The 22,607-nt window shown below is 46.1% G+C and overlaps 1 protein-coding gene across 7 annotated transcripts in view; it reads right to left on the reverse strand.

The window, feature by feature from the left end:
* Positions 1-22,139, reverse strand: part of GOLGA3 (golgin A3) — a 47,947-nt gene extending 25,808 nt beyond the window's left edge. For 2 of the 7 annotated variants that reach the window (XM_079956364.1, XM_079956363.1), the window contains exons 1-9: positions 21,775-22,139; positions 16,236-16,586; positions 14,880-15,152; positions 12,709-12,821; positions 10,255-10,931; positions 6,373-6,484; positions 3,833-4,139; positions 2,746-2,948; positions 984-1,121 (exon numbers count right to left, since the gene is read on the reverse strand). In XM_079956364.1, coding sequence (XP_079812490.1) covers positions 984-1,121; positions 2,746-2,948; positions 3,833-4,139; positions 6,373-6,484; positions 10,255-10,931; positions 12,709-12,821; positions 14,880-15,152; positions 16,236-16,356 — 1,944 coding nt within the window. In that variant the 5' untranslated portion in view covers positions 16,357-16,586; positions 21,775-22,139. The remainder of the gene's footprint in view (positions 1-983; positions 1,122-2,745; positions 2,949-3,832; positions 4,140-6,372; positions 6,485-10,254; positions 10,932-12,708; positions 12,822-14,879; positions 15,153-16,235; positions 16,587-21,774) is intronic. The other 5 variants (XM_079956367.1, XM_079956366.1, XM_079956365.1 and 2 more) reach the window with 5 other exon arrangements.
* Between the last annotated feature and the right edge of the window lie 468 nt (positions 22,140-22,607).

Genomic DNA, 22,607 nt, shown 5'->3' on the forward strand with positions numbered 1-22,607 from the left:
CACCACGTGCTGTACTGCAAACTGAGACTGCAAATGCTCCAGGGAGGCAGAAAAATGGTGTTACTTCTTTATTTCCCCTTGGCCTTGCCCCACTAACTATGAGTGATGATTTTAAATCCACACGGAAACAGGCAGTGGCAACTAAAATCTCAGCCCTGGGCTTCTCTCATTAAGCAATGTGTAGCAGACACAGAGCGCCAACTGGGTCTAGCCAAGACCCCAACTTTTATTGCCAATGAATCCATCAGGTACTCTGCCTCCCCCACGGCATATCTAACTAATCTCGACGTCCCTAAGCACCAGAGGGACTTTACCCTGGCACAATGTCGTGCCCTCCCCTCGGCTGTCATTGAAGGTTGATACAGGAAGATTGCTTACTCAGTGAGACAATGCCCCTCCAATTCTGGACAAATAGAAACAATAGAGCATGTGCTTCTCCAGTGCCTATATTATAGAGTATTAGCCTCAGCTCCCCACTACAGTGGTACTTTGGTTTATGAACTTAATCCATTCCGGAAGTCCATTCTTAAAACAAAGTGTTCTTAAACCAAGGCGTGCTTTCCCATAGGAGCGCGGGACTCAATTTACAAATGGAACACACTCAACAGGAAGCGGAACATGTTCTGCTTCCAAGGCAAAGTTCACAAACCAAAACACCTGCTTCCGGGTTTGCAGTGTTCTTAATCCAAGTTGTTCATAAACTAAGCTGTTCTTAAACTAAGGTACCACTGTACTCCGTAAGTACCCAGGACGCACAGGACAATTCTATACCACTCCCCCACCCCCAGCTATTTTTAAGAAAAATCATCCAAAAAATTGGACATTTTAGCCATTCCTGCCCAGACACTGCTTCTGATTGCAATATTCTTGCAGTATTCTAAGCTGACTGCAGTATTCTAAGCTATTACAATTCTGAAGTTTTAGAGATCCTCATATTACAGGAAGTACTAAGAGAGTCCAAAGAAAATTCCTATGAAGTTTACCTCAATATTTTGCAGCTGTGTAGCTATACGCTCCTTCTCTTTGATGGACCTGTGCTGAGTCTCTGTTAACTGATGAGAGAGTGTTACGTTCTCCAACTTGAGATGTTCCAACATGCCCACCTGGGTCATTTGACCAGCCTGTGGAAGACAGTAAGGGAAGAGAAAAAAAGTCACACTAAGTGTTGCTTAACAGCAGTTCAAAGGGGAAGGGAACTGAACCAGTCGGGTTAGGATTCATGTCCTCTGTTCCGAAGAAATATTCAAATATTTTATTTTATTGGATGTGCTTCAGAGGCCCTGCTCTCAGAGACATCTCACGATATTTGAGAGATGGGAACAATCGACAGGGCTTTCTTTGTGGTGGTTCCATGGCCTTGGAATGACATCATGATCAAAGCTCCCTCTCTGAGTGCCTTCTGCCAGAAACTGAAGACACTCCTTTCCAGTGGGCCTTTCAACACATGATATTAGCTGCCACATGTTTGAATGACATCAGGACCAATGCTGGATACCACTGCTCCCAATTGACTGTATCTGGACAACCATCTCTCACCTTCTTAAGAAGCTGGGATATGCATGAATCTTTTCCCTGCCAGCACAGCTTCTCTGCTCCTCTCTTCACCTAAAGCCATGATTAAACCATGAAGCCTATAGTTCCTCATTTTGTCCAATCTTGGAAATACATTACCAGCTTCGGAACATGCCACAATATTAAACCATGGTTTTGTGATGATTTTAATGCCCAACTTGTTCCAAAGCTGGTAATCATAGTTTCCTGGGTCACACAAAACAGGGAACTATGGTTAATCAGAGGTTTCCCTGTCTAATCATGGCTCCTGACAAAGGGAGGAGTGATGGGGCTCTCATTTTAAATAAATAATCTTCAGGGTGTCTAACTAGGGTTGCACCACATCTTAGGTTTCTAGATGGCAAGGCACCAATTGTCCAATTCCATAGTGGCCTAATTTGGCCCCAAGTGTCAAATACACATGGAATCACAGAATCGCAGTTGGAAGGGACCCTGAGTGTCAACTGGCCCAACCCCCTAGATTGCAGGAATCTCAGCTAAAGCATCCATGACAGATGGCCACCCAACCTCTGCTTAAAAACTTCCAAGGAAAGAGAGTCCACAACCTCCCGAGGGAGACCATTCCACTGTTGAATAGCTCTTACTGTCAGAAGGTTTTTCCGCATGTTTAGTTGGAATCTCCTTTCTTCTAACTTGATGAAGAAAGGAATATTTATGTATGGATATACCAAGGGTTGCCAATTTGGTGCTCCTCCAGATGTTTTGGGTCTACAACTCACACCATGCTGGTTCAGGCTGATGGGAGTTGGAGGACAACACATTAGTTTCCCCTGATATACATGCAAATAATGAAGCAATGGTTTCTTGAAATATGTTGTGTGTTGTGGTGGAAGACCACCAGGGCAAATCACCTTTCAGCTGCTAAAGCTCAATAGGTGCATCCTGGCCAAGCCTCTCAGCCTAACTTACTGGGGAATGGATGTAGCTCAGTAGAGGAGAATCTGCTTTGCATGCAGAACATGCTAGGGTTCAACCCCTGGCATCTCCAGGTAGGACTGGACAAGAACCCTGCCTGAAATTTTAGAGAGCCACTGCCAGTCAGTGTGCAAACTACTAAGACAGCTTGACCATTGGTGCGACTCAGTATAAGACAGCTTCCTCCATCTCAATTGCAAGATATTATGCACGCACCGAGAAGTGCCACAACAGCCAACAAGGGAGAGTCCCCCTTACCTGTATGTTTGCCATCTCACTCTGCAGCCTAACCCTTGCCTCCTGGGCCACCACCAGCTGCTGCTGGTACCAGTGCCGCACTTTCTGCAGGGACGCAATCTCTGTTTGAGACGACTTCAGCTTATTGGTCAACGTGGTGCGGTCCAGTTGCACCTGCTGGAGCTGACTTTGCAATGAGGAAAGCTGCTGTCGGAGATCATGAACTAAGAAGCCAAGCAAAATCATTCGAAAGGTTATGAAGGTTGATCAGCAGCAACGATCAAGCAAGAAGCATCTAATTTTATAGACATTTCCATTGCACCTTTAAAAACAATTACTGTAGTTCTTAGCTTTTTTTAATTACTGTTTTTCGATTACATGTTTTATGCTTTGTTGCAGTTAAGTCAACTGCAATAGAGACCTCTCTCTGACTACAGGAGAGCTGCAGAACCTGCAGAAAAGGGCAACCTAAATCTATGATCGCTAAAGTGATTCAGGCACCTGCTGAAAATATTTTGATTGCTTCTATATTTATTTTTTAAAGCTCCTCATTGGTCTTACCTTCGCTTTAATGATGATGGTTTTATAGATTTATTTGCATCTATCTATCTATCTATCTATCTATCTATCAATCATCTATCTATCATCTATCTATCTATCTATCTATCTATCTATCTATCTATCATCTATCTATCTATCTATCTATCATCTATCATCTTTAATCCATTTGTAGATTTTAGCTGTGTTTTCTCTACCACTTTATTACTACACTGCTGGGAGGCCTTTCGGATCAAGCCATTTAATAAATACCGTAGATTCCTGCGTATTAGGCGACTGGGCGTATTAGATGACCTCCCAAATTGGCAGCTGCAATTTGGGGGTTCATCTTATAAGCCCAGTTGCCCAATACACTGGGCAGCAACAGGGGGCAGGCTCTGCTCCGCGCCACCCATACCTGGCGTATACAGCGACCCCCGACTTTGGAGAAGATTTTCCGAGGTTCAAAAGTCACCTTATACACCGGAATCTACGGTATTTTAAATAAATTTACAAAGCGCCGCTCGATAAATAATGATTCTTAAGAATATAGAGAGCAGCACCTACTCACCTGTGCTATCCTTGCTGAGGACACTTTTCTGCATGTCTTCCACCTTCCCCATCAGTCTTTGGTACTGCTCTTCTGCCACCTGCAGGTCGTTGTTGGAGGCAGCCAGGCTGGCATTCTTGGCCTCCAAGGCAGCCTGAAGTTCCGCCATGGCTCTTTCCAGGTCCCAACAAGACTGCTTCAGCGTGGCCACCTCCGAGTTCAGCGAGTCTTGCCTCTGCTGGCTGCTCTGACTGTGCTCCATCTGGGACTGAAGCTTCATGTTCAAAGCAGCAAGCTGGGTTTGCAGTTCCGTCTTTTCTTTGAGAGCCTGAACAAAAAACAATGATTAAAAAATATTAATTTTAAAATTATGGTTTCACAAGGCACCGGAAAAATCAAATGAGGTTCATAGGATTCTTCAGTACCTCCTTAAAATCCAGCTTTTGCATAATCTTCTACAAATGTCACCCCCAACTGAAAAAGAAAACCCCACCCCACCCTAACCCCTCTACAGCCTCTTTTCTCCTCAGTGTAAAACTACAGCTTGCAACCCCACAAACTATTTATTTTATTTATAGCCTGCCTTTCTCCCAGTGCAGAACCCAAGGTGGCTCACAACATGCCGCAGAATTGCACACCAATCTGATATAAATATTGAAGAACAATTAAATAAGCTATCATATAAAAAAAACCAACACCAAATCAAAACAACTTAGAACCATTTACGCCACCCACCCTTAGAAGTAAAAGGTAAAGGGACCCCTGACCATTAGGTCCAGTCGTGGCCGACTCTGGGGTTGTGATGCTCATCTCGCTTTATTGGCTGAGGGAGCCAGTGTACAGCTTCTGGGTCATGTGGCCAGCATGACTAAGCCGCTTCTGGTGAACCAGAACAGCGCATGGAAACGCTGTTTACCTTCCCGCTGGAGCGGTACCTATTTATCTACTTGCACTTTGACGTGCTTTCAAACTGCTAGGTTGGCAGGAGCAGGGACCGAGTGATGGGAGCTCACCCCGTCACTGGGATTCGAACCGCCAACCTTCTGATCGGCAAGTCCTAGGCTCTGTGGTTTAACCCACAGTGCCACCCACGTCCCTTCAGTCTTAGAAGACCCTGCCACAAAAGCCAGTTAGTGGCCAAAGGCCTGTGGGAATAAAACAGTATTTGCCTGCTGGCAAAAGGAAAACAAAGAGGAGGCCAGGCGAGCCTGCAGTGGAAGGGAGTGCCACAACCTGGGAGCAGCGATAGAAAAGGCCCACTCTCATGTCCTTACCAAACGTGCCTATGAGGCTGGCAGAACTGAGAAAAAGGCCTCTCTTGAAGATCTCAAAAGCCGACAGGCTCACAGAGGGAGATGCTGTCCTTCAGACAGCCTGGAATCAAGCTGTATAGGCCTTTGTAGGAAATAATCAGCATTCTGAATTGTGCCCAGAAACAGACATGCAGCCAGTGGAGCTGTTGCAATAAGGTGCTACAGTAAGGTTCTGAAATACAGTGGTGCCTCGCAAGACGAAAAGAATCCATTCCGCGATTCTCTTCGTCTAGAGGTTTTTTCGTCTTGCGAAGCAAGCCCATTGATGGCTTAGCAGATTAGCGCTGTTAGCGGCTTATCGGCTTATCGGCTTAGCGGATCAGCTGATAAGCGGCTTAGCGGCTTAGAAAAAGGGGGGGAAAGGAAAAAGAAGTTGGAAAAACTCGCAAGACATTTCGTCTTGTGAAGCAAGCCCATAGGGAAATTCGTTTTGCGAAGCGCCTCCAAAACGGAAAACCCTTTCGTCTAGCGGATTTTCCGTCTTGCGAGGCGTTCATCTTGCGGGGCACCACTGTAATCTGCCTGCAGCATCTTGCACCACTGAAGTTCCTGAACACTTTCCAAACACATACGGTGTTTAAGAGTATACCAAATAACAACCACAACAGCAACAACAACCATAACAATAATAATTTATTTATATGCCACCCATCTGACTCGGTTGCCCCAGCCACTTTGGGCGGCTGCCAACAAATTAAAACATTAAGCACAGTAAAACATCAAGCATTAAAAACTTCCCTATACAGGGCTGCCTTGTGACTAAGGCATGTGTCCCTGTTCCCAGATCAGACATCTCCAGGAACGTGTGCATATTGTGCATTGGTTTTAAATAGGCAAGCACACGCTCAGCTGCTGCCAAAACCTGGGCATCTACACTCAGGGTTGAATCTAGGAGTACATCCAAGCTGCGAACCTGAGTTGTCAGAGGAATGTCACCCCACCCAGCACAGGTTGAATCCCAATTCCCTGATCTGCCTTTCCACCAATTAGGAGACCTCTTTCTCGCTTAAACTTCAATTTGTTCACCCTCAGCCAGCCCGTTACTGACACCAGACACTGATTTAAGCCCTGAAATAGCATTCTCACGTTTAGATGAAAAAGAGACAGATTGGTGTCATCAGCATACTGGTGGCACCGAACCCCAAAACTCTGGACATCCTCTCCCTGCAGTTTCATATGAAGGGTGCCCATTCCTGCTTTAAGTAGCCTCAGTAACATCCTGTACAGAAGGGGTGACGTCATTTGTACCTCATTGGCTTCCAATGACAGCGCTTCTAGCTGCCCTTCGAGACGCATCTTCTCTTTGAGGACCTGCAACATTTCGTCATGCGTGCCTGCGATAGAACTCTCCATCGATATACTGGGGAGAGACAAAAGCGTGCACATACTTTATCAATGTACATGTTGTGCCAGTGACATACATGGCTATTTCACAGTTCATGATATTGTCCCTATTATTTTCTTTTTTGGAGCATTTGTACCTGGCTGTTCTTTCAAAAAAAAAGGCTCCCAGAGTGGCTTATATACAATGAATTAAAACAAGACAGTCCCTGCGCACTGGCTTACAATCGAAAAGATTTGACACAAAAGGAAAAAGAGGACAGGAGAGGGGAGAAAAAGCAAAAGCAGGGACCAATTCTTAAATTAAACAATAGCACCTTACTGAAATACCACGAGGATGGAAAGAGTACAAAGGCAGGAGTAACATGATGGAGCTGGTTTTTCAGCAGAGCTGACAGGATGGGCCTTGTTTCCCAATAGATTCTCCATAGCCCCAGATGAGATACTAAGGCAATCTGATTGTATTCCAACCCTCCTGGCTGACATGCCACTGCTGCTGCCGCCACCACACTCCATGAGCGCGGCTGCCATTTGAAAACATCAAAGTGACACTGTATCATGAGACTGAAGCGGGATGATGGCACAGGATGATGACAACGATGCAATGTGGGCCATTGCTAAATGCCCTTGGGAACGCTTTACAGCCAACCTACACTTGCTCAGAAAATTTAGTGAGCATGATGGAGAATAGATTTTCTTAGCCCAGCAAATGGACACTTTAAAACTTTAGATGCGGCCACGATGGCCAATTATCGCCCAGTCTCAAATCTTCCATTCTTGGGCAAGGTGATTGAGCGAGTAGTTGCTGAACAACTCCAGGCACGCCTGGAAGAAGCGGACCATTTGGATCCCTTCCAGTCAGGATTCAGGCCTCCTCATGGGACTGAAACTGCCTTGGTCGCACTGGTTGATGATCTCCGGTGGGCTAGGGACAGAGGTGAGAGCTGTTTCCTAGTTCTGCTGGATCTCTCAGCGGCGTTTGATACCATCGACCATAACATCCTTCTGGACCGTCTTGAGGGGCTGGGAGCTGGGGGCACTGTCATACAGTGGTTCCACTCCTTCCTCCTGGGCCGTGTTCAGAAAGTGGTGGGGGGGGATGAGTGTTCAGACCCCTGGGCTCTCACTTGTGGGGTGCCTCAGGGTTCTGTCATCTCCCCCATGCTTTTCAACATTTACATGCAGCCGCTGGGAGAGATCATCAGGAGGTTTGGGCTGGGTGTTCATCAGTATGCGGATGATACCCAGCTCTACCTCTCTTTTAAATCAGAACCAGTGAAGGCGGTGAAGGTCCTGTGTGAGTGTCTGGAGGCGGTTGGAGGATGGATGGCGGCTAACAGATTGAGGTTGAATCCTGACAAGACAGAAGTACTGTTTTTGGGGGACAGGAGGCGGGCAGGTGTGGAGGATTCCCTGGTCCTGAATGGGGTAACTGTGCCCCTGAAGGACCAGGTGCGCAGCCTGGGAGTCATTTTGGACTCACAGCTGTCCATGGAGGCACAGGTCAAATCTGTATCCAGGGCAGCTGTTTACCAGCTCCATCTGGTATGTAGGCTGAGACCCTATCTGCCTGCATACTGTCTCGCCAGAGTGGTGCATGCTCTGGTTATCTCCCGCTTGGACTACTGCAATGCGCTCTACGTGGGGCTACCTTTGAAGGTGACCCGGAAACTACAACTAATCCAGAACGCGGCAGCTAGACTGGTGACTGGGAGCGGCCGCTGAGACCATATAACACCAGTCTTGAAAGACCTACATTGGCTCCCAGTGCGTTTCCGAGCACAATTCAAAGTGTTGGTGCTGACCTTTAAAGCCCTAAACGGCCTCGGTCCAGTATATCTGAAGGAGCGTCTCCTCCCCCATCGTTCTGCCCGGACACTGAGGTCCAGCTCCGAGGGCCTTCTGGCGGTTCCCTCACTGCGAGAGGCCAAGTTACAGGGAACCAGGCAGAGGGCCTTCTCGGTAGTGGCGCCCGCCCTGTGGAACGCCCTCCCATCAGATGTCAAAGCGATAAACAACTACCTGACATTCAGAAGACATCTGAAGGCAGCCCTGTTCAGGGAAATTTTTAATATGTGACATTTTAGTGTACTTTTCATCTTTGTTGGAAGCCGCCCAGAGTGGCTGGGGAAACCCAGCCAGATGGGCGGGGTACAAATAATAAATTATTATTATTATTATTATTATTTTAAAAAAAACTATGGGGTGTTTAATATTTTTATTTCATTCAAATAACTTTCGAGCCAAAAGGATACCTAAAAACTGGCCATCCATTTATAAGAAAGATGAAAGGGAAAGAACAGCAACCACGATCGGCACTGCAATATTGCCCACTTGCCCACTTGCTAATTCTATACTTGACCTGAAAGAGATGGGCACTGAGAAACTCATTATAGTATCATAGGCGAGTAAGCTTCTGAGAACCAACAAATAATCCCATTCTTAAAAGGGCTAAAGTGGATAAGTGCATCTAGGGCAGGAACCCTTGCGTCTCGTTAAGTGCTAAAAGCTGGAAAGATCTGTGCATGGATTAAATACTTAATGGGTTGTGTGAGAAGGATGGCGTAAGGTTCATAAACAGGGGGACACACTGAAGGTCCTCTTCTATGACAAAATGCTGAATGCGATTCAGTCAACCACCTGACATGGAAAGAGGTCAACCCACAGGGGCATCTGGGTGCATTTTGTCCACTTATTACTTAAGGCGTTTATAGCCAGCCCTCTAGGCAAAAAGGCACTCAGAGTAGCTACATACTGAGTCACATCATTGGTCATTCTGGCTCAGTATTATCTACACTGATTGGCAGCAGCTCTCCCAAGTTTCAGAAAAGGAGGCTCTCCTACCTGGAGATGCTGGGGATTGAACTGGCGACCTTCCGCATGGCAAAGCAGTCATTCTACCACTAAGCTATGGCCCTTCCCCAATGCATTGCAACTACACTTACTCCATGCATATCCCACCTTTGTTTCATGATGGATCTCAAGGCAGCGTACATGAGCTGTAGCTTTGGGAAGAACTGCAAGCTCAGTAGCAGAGTGTTAACACCTTGCACGATGAAGGTCGCAGGTTCAACTCCTGGTGTCCCCAGGTAGGGCAGGGAAAAGCTCCTGCCTGAAACCCTGGAGAGATGCTGCTGGTCAAAGCAGACAATGCAGGATGAACGAGGGCCAATGGTCTGACTTGGTATAAGGCTGCTTCCTACCTTGCCAGGGAGTCTCCCACCCAAGCTGCTGCCTACTAGCCATGATGGCTCAACGCTGCCTCCAGGAATCAAAGGCAGCATATGCCTCTGAATACCAGTCTCTGGGGAACGGTAGCTGTGCTCATGCCCAGCTTGTGGGCTCCCCAGGAGGCACCTGGCTGGCTGCTGTGGGGACTAGAGGGGCCTTTTGGTCGGACCTATCAGGGCACTTCTTGAGAGCTGCTGTGAGTCAAGGTAGGCCAGGGATGAGGAGATCAGAGCCTGTCCAGATGTTGCTGGACTCCAACTTCCGTCAGCCCCAACCAGCATGGCCAGTGGTCAAGTGTGATGGAAGCTGTAGCCCAACAACATTTGGAGGGCAACAAGCTCCCCATCCCTGGAGTGGACAGCACTGAGCTTGATGGACTTGCCAACCAAGTCAGCACAGAGCGCCTTCATATAACAGTCCAAGCTAATGCTCTTCATAAGCTGACTGCACACTGCAGAAGACCTTTCACAGCAGAGACAAGCGGTATTCCTTCGCAGACAAGACAGAAAACTATTCCCTGGAGGTTCAAAAGTTTGAAAGCCACTGTAATGCACTTACCTGCTGGAAATGCTGTCCCTCCTGCTTCTCACTTCCCCATTGACTTCCTGATCATCGGGATGGTGCTCTGTCGCAGCAGCAGCAGCCTGCAACACTTCGCTGATGGAAGGAAACTGTCCAACTGCCTCCAAAGGGACCTCCTGGCCATTTACAGTCAGCGAAGCGCCCTGCCTGCTTTCGGAATTGAGCAAAGCGCCATAGGGACCCCTTCCCGATAAACTACTGTACGTAGAACTGTCGCTCTCGTTGCCGTCCAGCCTCAATCCTACTTCACTTCCGTCAATATCAGAGATGCTATCTCCGGCCAGGGAGGAATTCTCCAGCCGGTCATCTGGATCAGGGGTTAGCCTGATCTCAGACACAACAGATGTCAGGCTGCTTCGATTCTGCTTCAGGGAGCCACTTGGTGAATCAAGCGGAACATGCCCTTCTGCATCTTCAGTTCTATAGTCTGCCAGAGACCGGATTCTACTTGACCTGTTAGATTTAGAACTTTTCCTTTCTTTTGATTGTGTCGGAAGCCCCAGGCTTCCCAGTTTCGGTCCCCGCGGGACGCTGGTACGCAAGAATGAGTATTCTTTTGTCATAGACACAGTGCTGGCCCTTGGCAAAGTCTCTGGATGTAACATCAGCTCAGGATCAAGGGTACTGGAGGGACGGCTTTTAGCTGTAGACTGCTTGGACAAGAAAAAGAAGATGACAAGCAGTAGTATAAATGGAATGCAATTTCTGATCACCAAAGTCTTTTATTTGAAACCAATCAACTGCCCGTCATGTAAACAAATGGAAATCATCATAGAACGGCAACCAAGGTTTCTTTTTGAGGTTCCTGAATGCAAAAGTCAGTCTCCTCCTTTCAGTGCGAGAACTTTAAATGTAATACTTCAAGTTTATATTTAAATTTAATATTTAAAGTTACAGCTTATTCTTCCTTCACCACCAGATTTAGGGATGGCAAACACCCCCGCCACATCAGTATGGTTAACACATCAAAATGGCTCTACCTGAACAAACAAGTGTCAGGCCAATCGGTTTTGTGAAAGATCCATGGGTGGACATCAGTCTGGTTTGCAATTCACACGAAGTCAAACCATAGCTAAGAACGTGGGCTCTGAGAGGGTGAATCTCAGCTACTCTGCTCCTCCTCAGTCATTCTGCTATGTGCTGCACTGAGCTGAGCTGAGGCATGGCATGACATGGTGTGTTGTTTGAACAACATGCTACACCAAACAATGGCTTGGTTGAGTGCAGCAGGTGGACACACAAGGAGACCACCCATTCAAGTTAAGCCATGGAACCAGGTCACTGATGAGACAAATACTGTTGTTTTCAGTTATCTGTGATAGTATGAAATAGGGAGCCTGTGGCCCTTGAGATGTTGCTGGACTGCAACTCCCATCAGCCCCAGCCAGCATGGCAAATGATCAACGACGGCAGGGCTTGGGAGTCCAGCAACAGGTTCTCTATTGGCACACCAGAGTGAAAGTCAAAAAAGCATCAGCCTCAATGGCAAATTGTCCGCTAGCTTTTAATATAGATGGGAGGGGAAAGTAACCTTCTAGGGCATGCACACTGTATATGCTCAGAGAATAAAGAGGGTGAATGCATGCTCACTACTTAGCACACTACTGGCATGTCCATGTGATATGGTAGTGTCGTCTGCCACCCAACACAGAGTTATGGCTGGGGCTAGCCACAGCACTTCCAAACTCAGGGTACTGCAGTTAATTATAACTAGAATTAGTGAAAACAAGCCAGGATCAAACCATACTCTAGTCGTACCTTGGAAGCCAAACAGAATCCATTCCGGAAGTCTGTTCAGCTTCCAAAATGTTCGACAACCATGGTGCAGCTTCCGATTGGCTGCAGGAGCTTCCTGTACGCAATTGGAAGCCACAGAAGCTACATCGGGCGTTCAGCTTCCACAGAACGTTCGCAAACCGGAACACTCACTTCCGGGTTTGCAGCATTCCAGAGCCAAAACGTCCAACTTGCAAGGTGTTCAGTTTCCAAGGTACAACTGTATCGGATCCTGGCTTAATGACCAACAAAGGCTTTAAACAAACAACAGTTCCTCGGGTTTAGATGTCACAAGGAACTGTGGTTTGTGTAAAACCATAAGCAAGAGCTTCTGCAGAAGATAGGGGAATGATGGTTGCATAAGCCCAATGTTCACCACAGCTTGTTCATATAGCAAGAGAACATGACATGGCTATCTGTTACTTCTGAATGGGGCCCATTGTCTGTGAAAGCTGCTAAGGCTCCTGGCCTTAAAAAGGGATAAATGGAGATATGTAGATCACACTGTTGCAATTCTGTGACCCCCTCCGCAAACTGAGTCCACCCCACAGCATCACCTCAAATGATGCTTTGCAGCACCAAGGAGCAGTTTACAGGATTTCCCAAGTCATTAGAATTCATAAACACCAGAGAAACCACTTGCTAGGCTCTTACTCTCTCCTGGTGCCTTTTTACACGATACTGTTTGAGCTGTTCTTCAAGGCGCCTTCTTGCCTGAAGTCTGATTTGTTCTTCCTTCTCTAAAGGGAGAGAAGAATCGGCTGAACCTACAGGATGAAAGACAGGTTTTATGTATTTAGATGTGTGTGTGTGTGTGTATTACTAGGCTGGTAGAAATGTATGTTTCTTAGCAAAAATTAGGGAAAAAGTAAAAACAGCAAGAGAGGCAGAAAAGTGACAGATCTTTCATTTCAATTACTAGACTGAAAGGTTACATGCTTTTTGGGGGGAAATGAAGTTAATTTAGTGAGAATCCAATGAGGCTTCTATCTACCAAGACTTAACAGTACCTATTCTGTACCCTGCCCAGAATGGGACCCAGTACCTCAGACACCAACAAAGAAAGACATTTTGGGATGCACCGTGAGATTGTTAACAATTGGTCATGGAGAAGATGCAGCTCAAGGGAACAAGGACATCAATTCCAGCTCTTGGGTTTGACTAGTCAGCAGGACTCACCTCAATGTATAATTTGGTTACATCTGAAGATTCCGCTTGCTTTAAATTGGACGCAAAGCAAAGCAAATTGGACGCGAAGCAAATTCAGAATCCTCCATTTTTACATTCCCACAAGGGTCAGGTCAGCAGAATCTCTTACAAATGAGGAACTGAGGCACTGTGACAACCTCAGGTCACTGTGAGCTGAGCAGAGGCTTGGATCCAGATTCCCAGGCTTCTCCTCCAACTGGCTATCCACTGAAATGCATCATCTCCCAATATAAGTCGTTCATAAAAAGCTGGCTTCAGTCCCGCTTATATGTGAATTGTGTGGAAGGACTGAGCTGGGCGATGCCAAACTTATTTCTGTAACTCAAGGGCTAAGCAACATGGTGGCCTCCAGATGTTGCTGAATTCCAATTCCCATCAGCCCCAGCCATTGTGGCCAACAGTCAGGATGATGGGTGTTGGGAATCCTGCAAGATCGGGGGGGGGGGTATTATTTTGACTACCCCTATCTCAAGACTTACTACAATATTCATGCAGATAAGCAAAGCATGCGGTTTTAGCCAGGTGAGCGTGCAGCTGAAAAAAGTGCCCCAAACCCCAACGCCTTGTGTAAGCACTGATATTAAGAGTGCACAGTTTAGGATCCACAGCTCTTCAAGCAACTTGTTCACAGCTCCCTCCAGATTAAGAATACTGCCTGTTGCAGAACCCTAATTGCCATGCTTTTATTGGGTTGAGGGAAGGGGTGGGCAGCCACAGGACAAGTTGACTGAACTGTGGTCTCGCGGTTAGATTTGAAAACGGATTATTACAATCACTCTCAGTGGTGACATCCCACTTGTAGAAAGCTCTCCACGAGATTTGTCTGACCTTAGCAAATGTTTCACCCCCAAGTATTTTAATTATGTGCTTTTCTTCCCTGCCAATTGATTTTTTTTTTAATGCCGCTTGTTTCATATTTGTTTCATTACATTAACGTTAATATTATGGACCATTTTAAAAAGTGAGATATAAATGCCCACAGATAAATAACTAGCTAAACCTCAAGTGTTTGGGGCTTTTATCTAAACAGGTGGTGTTGTGCAGGGTTACAGGCTTGTAAGTAAGTGCAACAAACAGTTATCAGCCTGCAAAAACATATATACGTACTAATATATGTAGTCTGTATTCTCATGCTGGCCAAGGAAAGGATTCTAGTAGAAAAAATATAGCTTTCTACCAAGTAGGCAATTCATTTCTCCTCTGCCAGCACTTTTATTCACCTGCCTGGAATTCCTGGTCACCTATGGCAAGCTGTTAAAATACAAGCCTGGCTTTATACAATATAATTATTCTGAATTTGCACTTGTCTAACTGGAATGCCAAAATAAAAAAAAGGGAAAGCAATAAGGGTCCTTTGTTTTTGACAGTGTTTTAATGGCAACATTTACTCAGCCCAACAATGTTAAGTAAAGTAAGTGTGTTAAATACAGAGTCACAAGCACCAATTGCCACAGAGCAAAATTACAGTATCAGATCAAGCTTTTTTGAAGTGATATTTGGAGACAGAGTCCGCAGAGGCCAGGAGAGTAATGGAAAGTGGGGGAGGGAGCTTTTTTTTTTTTTTTTCTTGGAGCAAGAGAAAAAAACAGGGGGCTCCGCCATAAACAGATGCTTACACAATTTGGTTTCTTGCATGGGAAGGCTTAGTTTGAGGGACTGCAACGCTTCCTTCCCAAGCACTATGCCCTCAGCACTAGCTCCCTGAGACGACTTTAGGTTGTCATGGAAACCGGGCACACCTGGAGCTGGTACTTCCCCACGTGGGCTGCCGTTGGGGTCAGAAGAGACAGGGTAGCGAAATGCTGGTCCATTCGCACATGGCACCTCGCTGCTGTTTGGAACCAGGCATTCCCCTTCAGCTGGCACTTTGCTGTCATTTACACTAGTCACTGGAAAAGAGCAGAATATTGGGTTGCACTAGGTTCACATCCCTTACAAACTTAGGGGTGGAAGGATGGGTCTCCAGTCTGTTTCCCCTTCCTATAAAGAGAGGATATCCTAGGTCTTTAAAGCATCCCCCGCTATAAGAAATGCCTTGGCAAAGACCCACGTGGTTTGACTAGCCTGGGACCTTTGGCTGTTCAGAAGAAAAGCACTGGGAACACAGGAAACTGCATTATATGAAATCTGTAAAGGGTATTATCTACCCTGACTGGCTGCAGCTCTCTGGGTCCTCAAGCAGAGCTCTGTCAAATTGCCTGCTCCTGACCCTTCAACCAGACCTGCTAGGAGAAGGATGGGGGAATTCAGGCACAGGGGCCAAATGCAGATGGCCATCTGGTCCTATCCAGCAGGGCTCACCTTATTTGATTCGATTGGGTTATTTAATTTCTACACCACTTAATATATTAAAAAAATGTCTCAGCGATGTACAAAAAACTAAAGCAACAACGGGCAACTTAAACAAAATATTACAAAAATACACAGCTACAAAAAATGTACATTAAAAATTAAATATATATTCAGTTTCCTTCTGACATACCACTACCCTCAGCCTCTGGATTCTTACCCAGGGTCTAAACCAACTCTCAGCTCACCAACCACAGCAGTGGTTCTCAAACTTTTTTCTCTGTGCCACCCTTTAGGAATGAAAATTTGCTCACAACGCACCAAATTTATCACTTGATGCTCTTGCTCTCGTTTTGAATATAAAAAACAGATACTATACTATACTACACTGAAACATTTGACTGTTTTTTTGATGGTCCTTTAATCTTCCTGCCACCCTTGTCATCCTCTCCTGTCACACCAGCGTGGCATGCCATGCCCTTTGGGAATCACTGCACTAAAATCTCAAAATGAGGAGAGATCCTGGAAACAGTGGACATCACCTGTGTCTCTCGGCAGGCCCAAAGTGGGATGGCACTTCCTCAGGTTGTCCACTGCCTGCCTTATGTCCTTAGCCTGACTGCGCTACCTTCAGAAACACATTCCTTGCAGCAAGACAAATCTGATCTGCAGAAACAGCTTACCATGAAGGCCATCCCCTTCTGCTGGCCGCTCCAGTTTGGCCTCCATCTCCACAGGCTGCTCAGAGCTGTAGGGGCCCCCGTTGTTGGCTTGCTTCTCCAGCAGGATCACCGAAGAGTCCATGGCAGATGCTATTAAGATGCGGGGGAAATATTTCCCCAGCTGAACAAAACACACTTTTCAAGAGAACTGCTGAGTCCTGGTTCTATCCATCAGAAGAACTGCCAGCAAGGAGGCTGCGCATGAGGACACAATACCAAGCTTCTCATCTGTAGTTTTACAGCAGGCAACTCAACTCAGTCCAAGTCCGGTCAGCAGGCAGCTCAGGATTCCCACGAGATCATTACTGTAGCCTGAAGGGGGTGAAAGCAATTCCTAAGTTGCGTCACTCTCTAAAGCAGGCTTCCTCAGTCTCAACCCTCCAGATGTTTTTGGCCTACAACTCCCATGATCCCTAGCTAGCAGGACCAGTGGTCAGGGACGATGGGAATTGTAGTCTCAAAATATCTGGAGGGCCGAGGTTGAGGAAGCCTGCTCTAGAGACAAAAGGGCATTTTATTTTTTGTAAAAAAAACACACACAAAAACCCAACCCATTCTGTTACAGGGGAACAATCACATGCAGTATTTAAACCAATAGCTAACTCATTCTCTTTATTTGGACTCTCTATATAGGGAAAATGGCACCATCCATACACAAGAGGGAAATAATAGCTGGCTTGACAGAACCCAAAGGTTTCTGGAAGTAGGAAGATTTTTTGGGGGGAGGGGGGACCATGGGGAAGAGGGAACCCCAAAACAGTCTAGTGAGGGAATGCACATACTCAGCAGCCCCATAACATGTTGGGGAGGGGTTGGTGTTTGAGCTGGGAGGGAGAACAGAAAATGGAGAAAGGGAAGGAGAATGAAATGGAGTACAGTGGTACCTCGGTTTACAAACTTAATCCGTTCCGGAAGTCCGTTCTTAAACTGAAACCATTCTTAAGCCGAGGCGCTTTCCCCAATGAGGCCTCCCGCTGCTGGTGCCCTTCTACCGTTTGGCTTCCGTTCTTAGACCGAGGTAAAGTTCGCAAACCGGGACACTACTTCCGGTTTTGCGGAGTTCGTAAACCGAATAGTACATAAACAGGGCTTTCTTAAACCGAGGTAACACTTTATCTTGGGAAAGATTATGGCTGGCTAGCTGCAACTCCACACTGCGACATTCTGTTCTAGATCACACTTGTGTCCATCGAAAACCTAGATACAAACATTCTTCTTGCGCTCTAGCATGTCCCAGACACAGAACCCTTGGCAGATCTACATGCAGATGAAGGGGCAGGAAATGCCTTACATGGGATTCACTGCCACAAGATATGTAGGTGGCCACCAAGATGCCTACAGGAAGCCCACTAGCAGAAACAAAGCTCAGCCGCACCTCTCCCCAGTGGTGATCCCATTAACTGGTATTCAGAGGCAAGAAGCAGAGCTTAGCCTCCATGAATTTGTCTACTCTTTTAAAGCCATCCAAGTGGGTGGCCATCAGCTTGTTGGTGTGAATTCACTCCTATGGAGAAAGAGTAAAAAAAGCACTGAACTGAAAGGGGAAATCTGCCCTCTCTTCTGAATTCTGCATGGCAGGTCCATCATAGACAGGGATCCTATGGCTGACTATTTGTTTATCTGTTTATTTCATATATATCTCTCTATCTACTTATACATACACATACAAATTTTCCAATTCCAAAATCTCAAAGTGCTGCACCATCCAAACAAAAATCATTAAAATAAGCAAACAACCCAGATAATCATAGAACATAGTTGCAGCAACTGCAGCAGCCAGAATCAACAATAACAAAACACCCTCCTTGAACTTGACTTGGTGGCTAATTGGCAGTACAGGTGTTGTGCAGCAGATGCCCCACTGAGCAACCTAGCTGCAGCTTCTGAGCCAATCTCAAGGGTAGCTCTTCACAGAGCACATCACAGGAATCCAGTTGTGAGGTTACTCTCAAGGTTCCTAAGCGTGAGTCACAACAGCTTAGACTATCCCAGCCCAAGAATGGTATTAATGACTGGGTGATCATTATCATAGACCTCTGGCTTCTTTAGATGTTGTCACACAACCTCCTCTTTAAGGGTGGCTGGAGTAATAATGCATCCACCACTCGCTTGACCCACCTGCCTAACCTGAATGATGGGGAAGAACTGGGAGGACCCACGATACAGCAAATAGCTACAAGTACTGTGTCCACGACCTTAGGCACCATCAACTGAAACTGGTACCACAGAACTCAATCAGGGGATCTCAAACGGTGGTCCATGGCAAGCTTCATTCAGACAGTTCTGGGTCTGTGAAGAACAGTGGGAGCAGCAATTGTGGAAGGTGAGCACAGTGCATTAAATATCAGATTTTAAATTGTATTCTTATTGCTCTCTCTTTTTCTTCTATTATGTTTTATGGTTTATTATTGTATTGTATTTTATACTGCACTATACAGCATTCGAAATGCAATATAAAAAAATACAATACAGAAAATGAAAGAAGCAATAAAAATGCAATTTACAAATGTACAGCTTGGTCTAGCTTGACTGGTAGTGGTGCTTCAGGGTGAAATCTTGCCTATTATATGCCATCTGACCTTTTAAAGTAGAGATGCCAGGGATCAAACTTGGGATGTTCTTCATGCCAAACAGGTAGGCTCTACCACTGAGCTACGGTTGCCCAGGAGGACACAGAACCAGCTCTGATTTTTGCAGGTGTTAATAACCGCTCAGCTTGCGTAGTAGCACAACACTCCCAATACTTAAACAAATAAGCTTCTGATAAAAGGGCACTCCCTAGAAAGCGAGGTTTGCTTAGCCCACGTGTAGTATTCAGAGCATACCAGCATTCCTCTATGTAAAGAAACAGCTAGAGAAATAAGCAAAATCATTCTAAGTGACCAGGTGGCTTGATATGACCCACTTCCTCAAAAACTCAGCTTCCCTGCTCTCCGTTCCTTAGATGCAATAAGGAAATAATACTTACTTGCATTACAAGGTTATTGTGAGGTTTACATGGTAACATATATGAAGCACCTAAAACTAAACGCATACCAAGAATGAATAAAGAAGGTACTGTACAAAAGCAGCCAACGTAAGGTGCCTCCAATAGCTTTTTAAAGCATAACCAGAGTGTCAGCTATCATAGGACTGCACTAAACAACCAGATTGGAAACTGCAGCACAGAGCTGTATCTGGAGTGTAGATGGTGAAATGAAGATGTAAGAAACAAAGCACCAGACAGGTGCAAGTCCCAAGTAACCCACCCACACAAGAATTATGAAGTTACTGTGCATGAAACATATATCTGTACACTGACAGCACTAGCTGGATCGGAGCAATGATAAGGCTGCCCCTTGCAATAGGCATAAACTATTTTCATTTGCAATTTGTACCACCAGTTGCCTTTTATTTTCACCATTCCCACCGACAGCTAGACTATTTTATCCTTCCGTGCCCAGACAGTTTCACTTACAGGACTAAGGACTTGTTTATTGAAGTCTTGTACATCTGGCAGAGCAACCAACACTCATATCATATTGCAGACGAATGAATTAGGACAAGAGTGGGCTGTGAGGAGGGTTCACTGCCGTGCAAGGATGGTCAGATTGAAAAGAGAGACATGATAGCAAAAGTTGCTTTGGAGAGGAATGAAGAACCACGGAAATCAAATGCAACCTTTAGACCAGCAGAGTTTAAGCATCCTACTTTAAAGGGAGCCTTTCCTCATCAACTAGTCCTCTAAGGCAGTGTTTCCCAACCTTTGGGCTCCAGCTGTTTCAGACTACAATTCCCATCATGCCTGACCACTGGTCTTGCTAGCTAGGGATGATGGGAGTTGTAGTCCAAAAACAGCTGGAGACCAAAGGTTGGGAAACACTGCTCTAAGGAACCTCTGGGATACCAAAGAACCTGTGGCCCTCCTGCTGTGGTTGGACTACAATTCCCAGCATCCCTGAACACTGGCCATGCTGGCTGAGGCCAATGGGAACAACAGCTGGCGGACCACATGTTCACCAACTCTGTTTTAGAGAGATCAAATTGAATGAGAAGATAGATCATGCACCAAAAATAGCAATCCCTGTTGAAAATAATAGAGCACTATTATGTGACTTTGTTGTTTAGATATGGTTTGTGTGATCAAAAGCCTTGCATACTCATACTTTTCACCAAGAATTCAAAGATCACTGCCATTTATAAATATTTTAAGTCTCTGGGACTAAAACAGTTATTGTTGCCTACAAAGATATACACACATACAATTGAGGGAGGGTACTGAACAAAACAGAAAAACACAGGCTTTGTATCATTAAACCAGTAAAGTAGGTTTTCAGGAAATTTAGAGAAATTTTCATAGAGTAACTTGCATCAAAATGTTTTCTGGTGCTCTAGGGTGATCTAAATTTAGCATTTTACTCAGCTGCTGACTCCCAATAATTCACTCAGACCTAAGGCTATGGTCTGAACCTCAACAGGTTTGGATCTGTTAGAAAAAGATCATTTTTCCTGAATTGCCCAATAACCCTGATGAACATTGCCTCAGGGTTCATGAATGAAGATACGTGAGGCAGAAATGCAATGAAAAACCAACAACATACATTCAGCTCCGATACACTCAGACTTCCAAACACCGAGTTCCTTTCCATCCTAAAAGTTAATAATTCGTTCCAGCCAGGCGCAGAACTCGGCCAAAATCTTCTCATGGAGCAACCTTGGGCCAGTTGCTCTGTTTCAACCTCTCAGGGTTGCAGTGCATATAAAAAAAGGGAGGGGCCATGCACAGTGCCCTGAACTCCTATTCAGAAGGCAGGAAAAATCACATATAAGGGCATAAATACATCTCCATTGCTTAAGTCTCCATCCTCTTCCTTTTAGCCAGCTGGATGCCTCTCTCTCACACACAGAACACACACTACATTAGATTGTTTTTGTGCAGAGATCTAAGAAGAACTTCAAAGCATATTACTATTACTATTACTATTATTATTTTCATTCCAGGATACATAGTTCTTAGGCTGCAATCCTATGCCTACCTTGACGAGGGTTAAGTCTCACTGAATTAAGTAGGGCTTACTTCTGAGTAAGCATGCATAGGATTGGGAATCAACATCTTAGATTTTTTAAACGTATTTATGCCACTGAGCATTCGAATGTTTCCTTAAAATGCACAACATCCACTATTGCATTCTCTCCTTCATAGACGCGCACACACAAATAGGATCGGTCTGCCCTGGAATTCTAAACACAGTACCAGAGACCATTCGAAATATTTCCCCAAATACATTATATGCACTAATATGTTCCCTCTCTCTCACACAGAGAAAGAAACAGAGGCTCCCCTCCCTCTCCAGCTCAGCTGATCTCCTCCTCAAAAACAAACATCTGCCTCCCACCTCCAGCCACCACTGTCCTCCCCCTGGCAGCACCCACCAGCCCCAAGACACCCAGCTGCTGTGGAGGGGCGGGGGTCAAGCCAATCCCCCTCCCCCCAGCCAGGCCCCATTCCCTCCCCACTGACCTGCCCGAGCTGGACTCCCATGTTTTCTCTCCCTCCCTCCTGCCCGAGACGTGGCGCTGCTACAGCATCTCCAGCCCAGCCAAAGCGGCGCGACGTTTTTCCCCGCCCCCCCGGAAACAACCGCCCGGGTTGTTGGGCCGAGAACCGTCGGCGCGGGGCTAGGTGTGTGATTATCTCCCCTTCCGCCAGCGAAAAAGCACCTCCCGGATCCCGCCCCCGTCACAGTGCGCCAAAGCTCGGAGGAAAAGACGGGGGTGGGGGGTGGGAAGGAGGGGAAGGTTAGGAGTCCAAACAAGGGTGGGGCCGTCCCGAGGGCGGAACCAGGAAAGGGAATCGGTGTTTCCCCACCACCGCTACGCACACGGCGGCGGACGGTTTATGTGGTCGGACCTGCCGGGAGGGAAGTTGCTCTGGGTGGTTTTGTGACGTTTGAGTTTCTGCCACCCCGCCTGGTGCCAAATAACTTTCTTTTGTTTTTGATTTGTTTTTTTGGCACGGGTGGGGGAATCGCAGAATAGGAGCGGTTCAGTGTTTAGGGAGCCAGATGCATAAGAGGACAGGGCTTTTAGTAGTGGTGTACAAAAGGGAATTTCAGAAGGTGCGGTTCGAAGGGCAGCAATTCGCTTTTCTATGCAGCTGTTTAAATGTGCAGGAGCGCCTGGCCTCCCCTACTCAGTGGTCATGCATTGCTTTGTGTTGTTGTTTTTAAATATCTTTTATAGATTTTTCTATCCCCTCCTCCCCATCCAACATTATGCACTTCCCACTCCATACCCTCCAAACACAGGGTCCTTATAGGAAAACATTGTCCCAAAGTTGTCAGGTGCAAGTGA

This window comes from Podarcis cretensis (assembly GCF_951804945.1).
Source record: "Podarcis cretensis genome assembly, chromosome: 16".
NCBI lineage: Eukaryota > Metazoa > Chordata > Lepidosauria > Squamata > Lacertidae > Podarcis > Podarcis cretensis.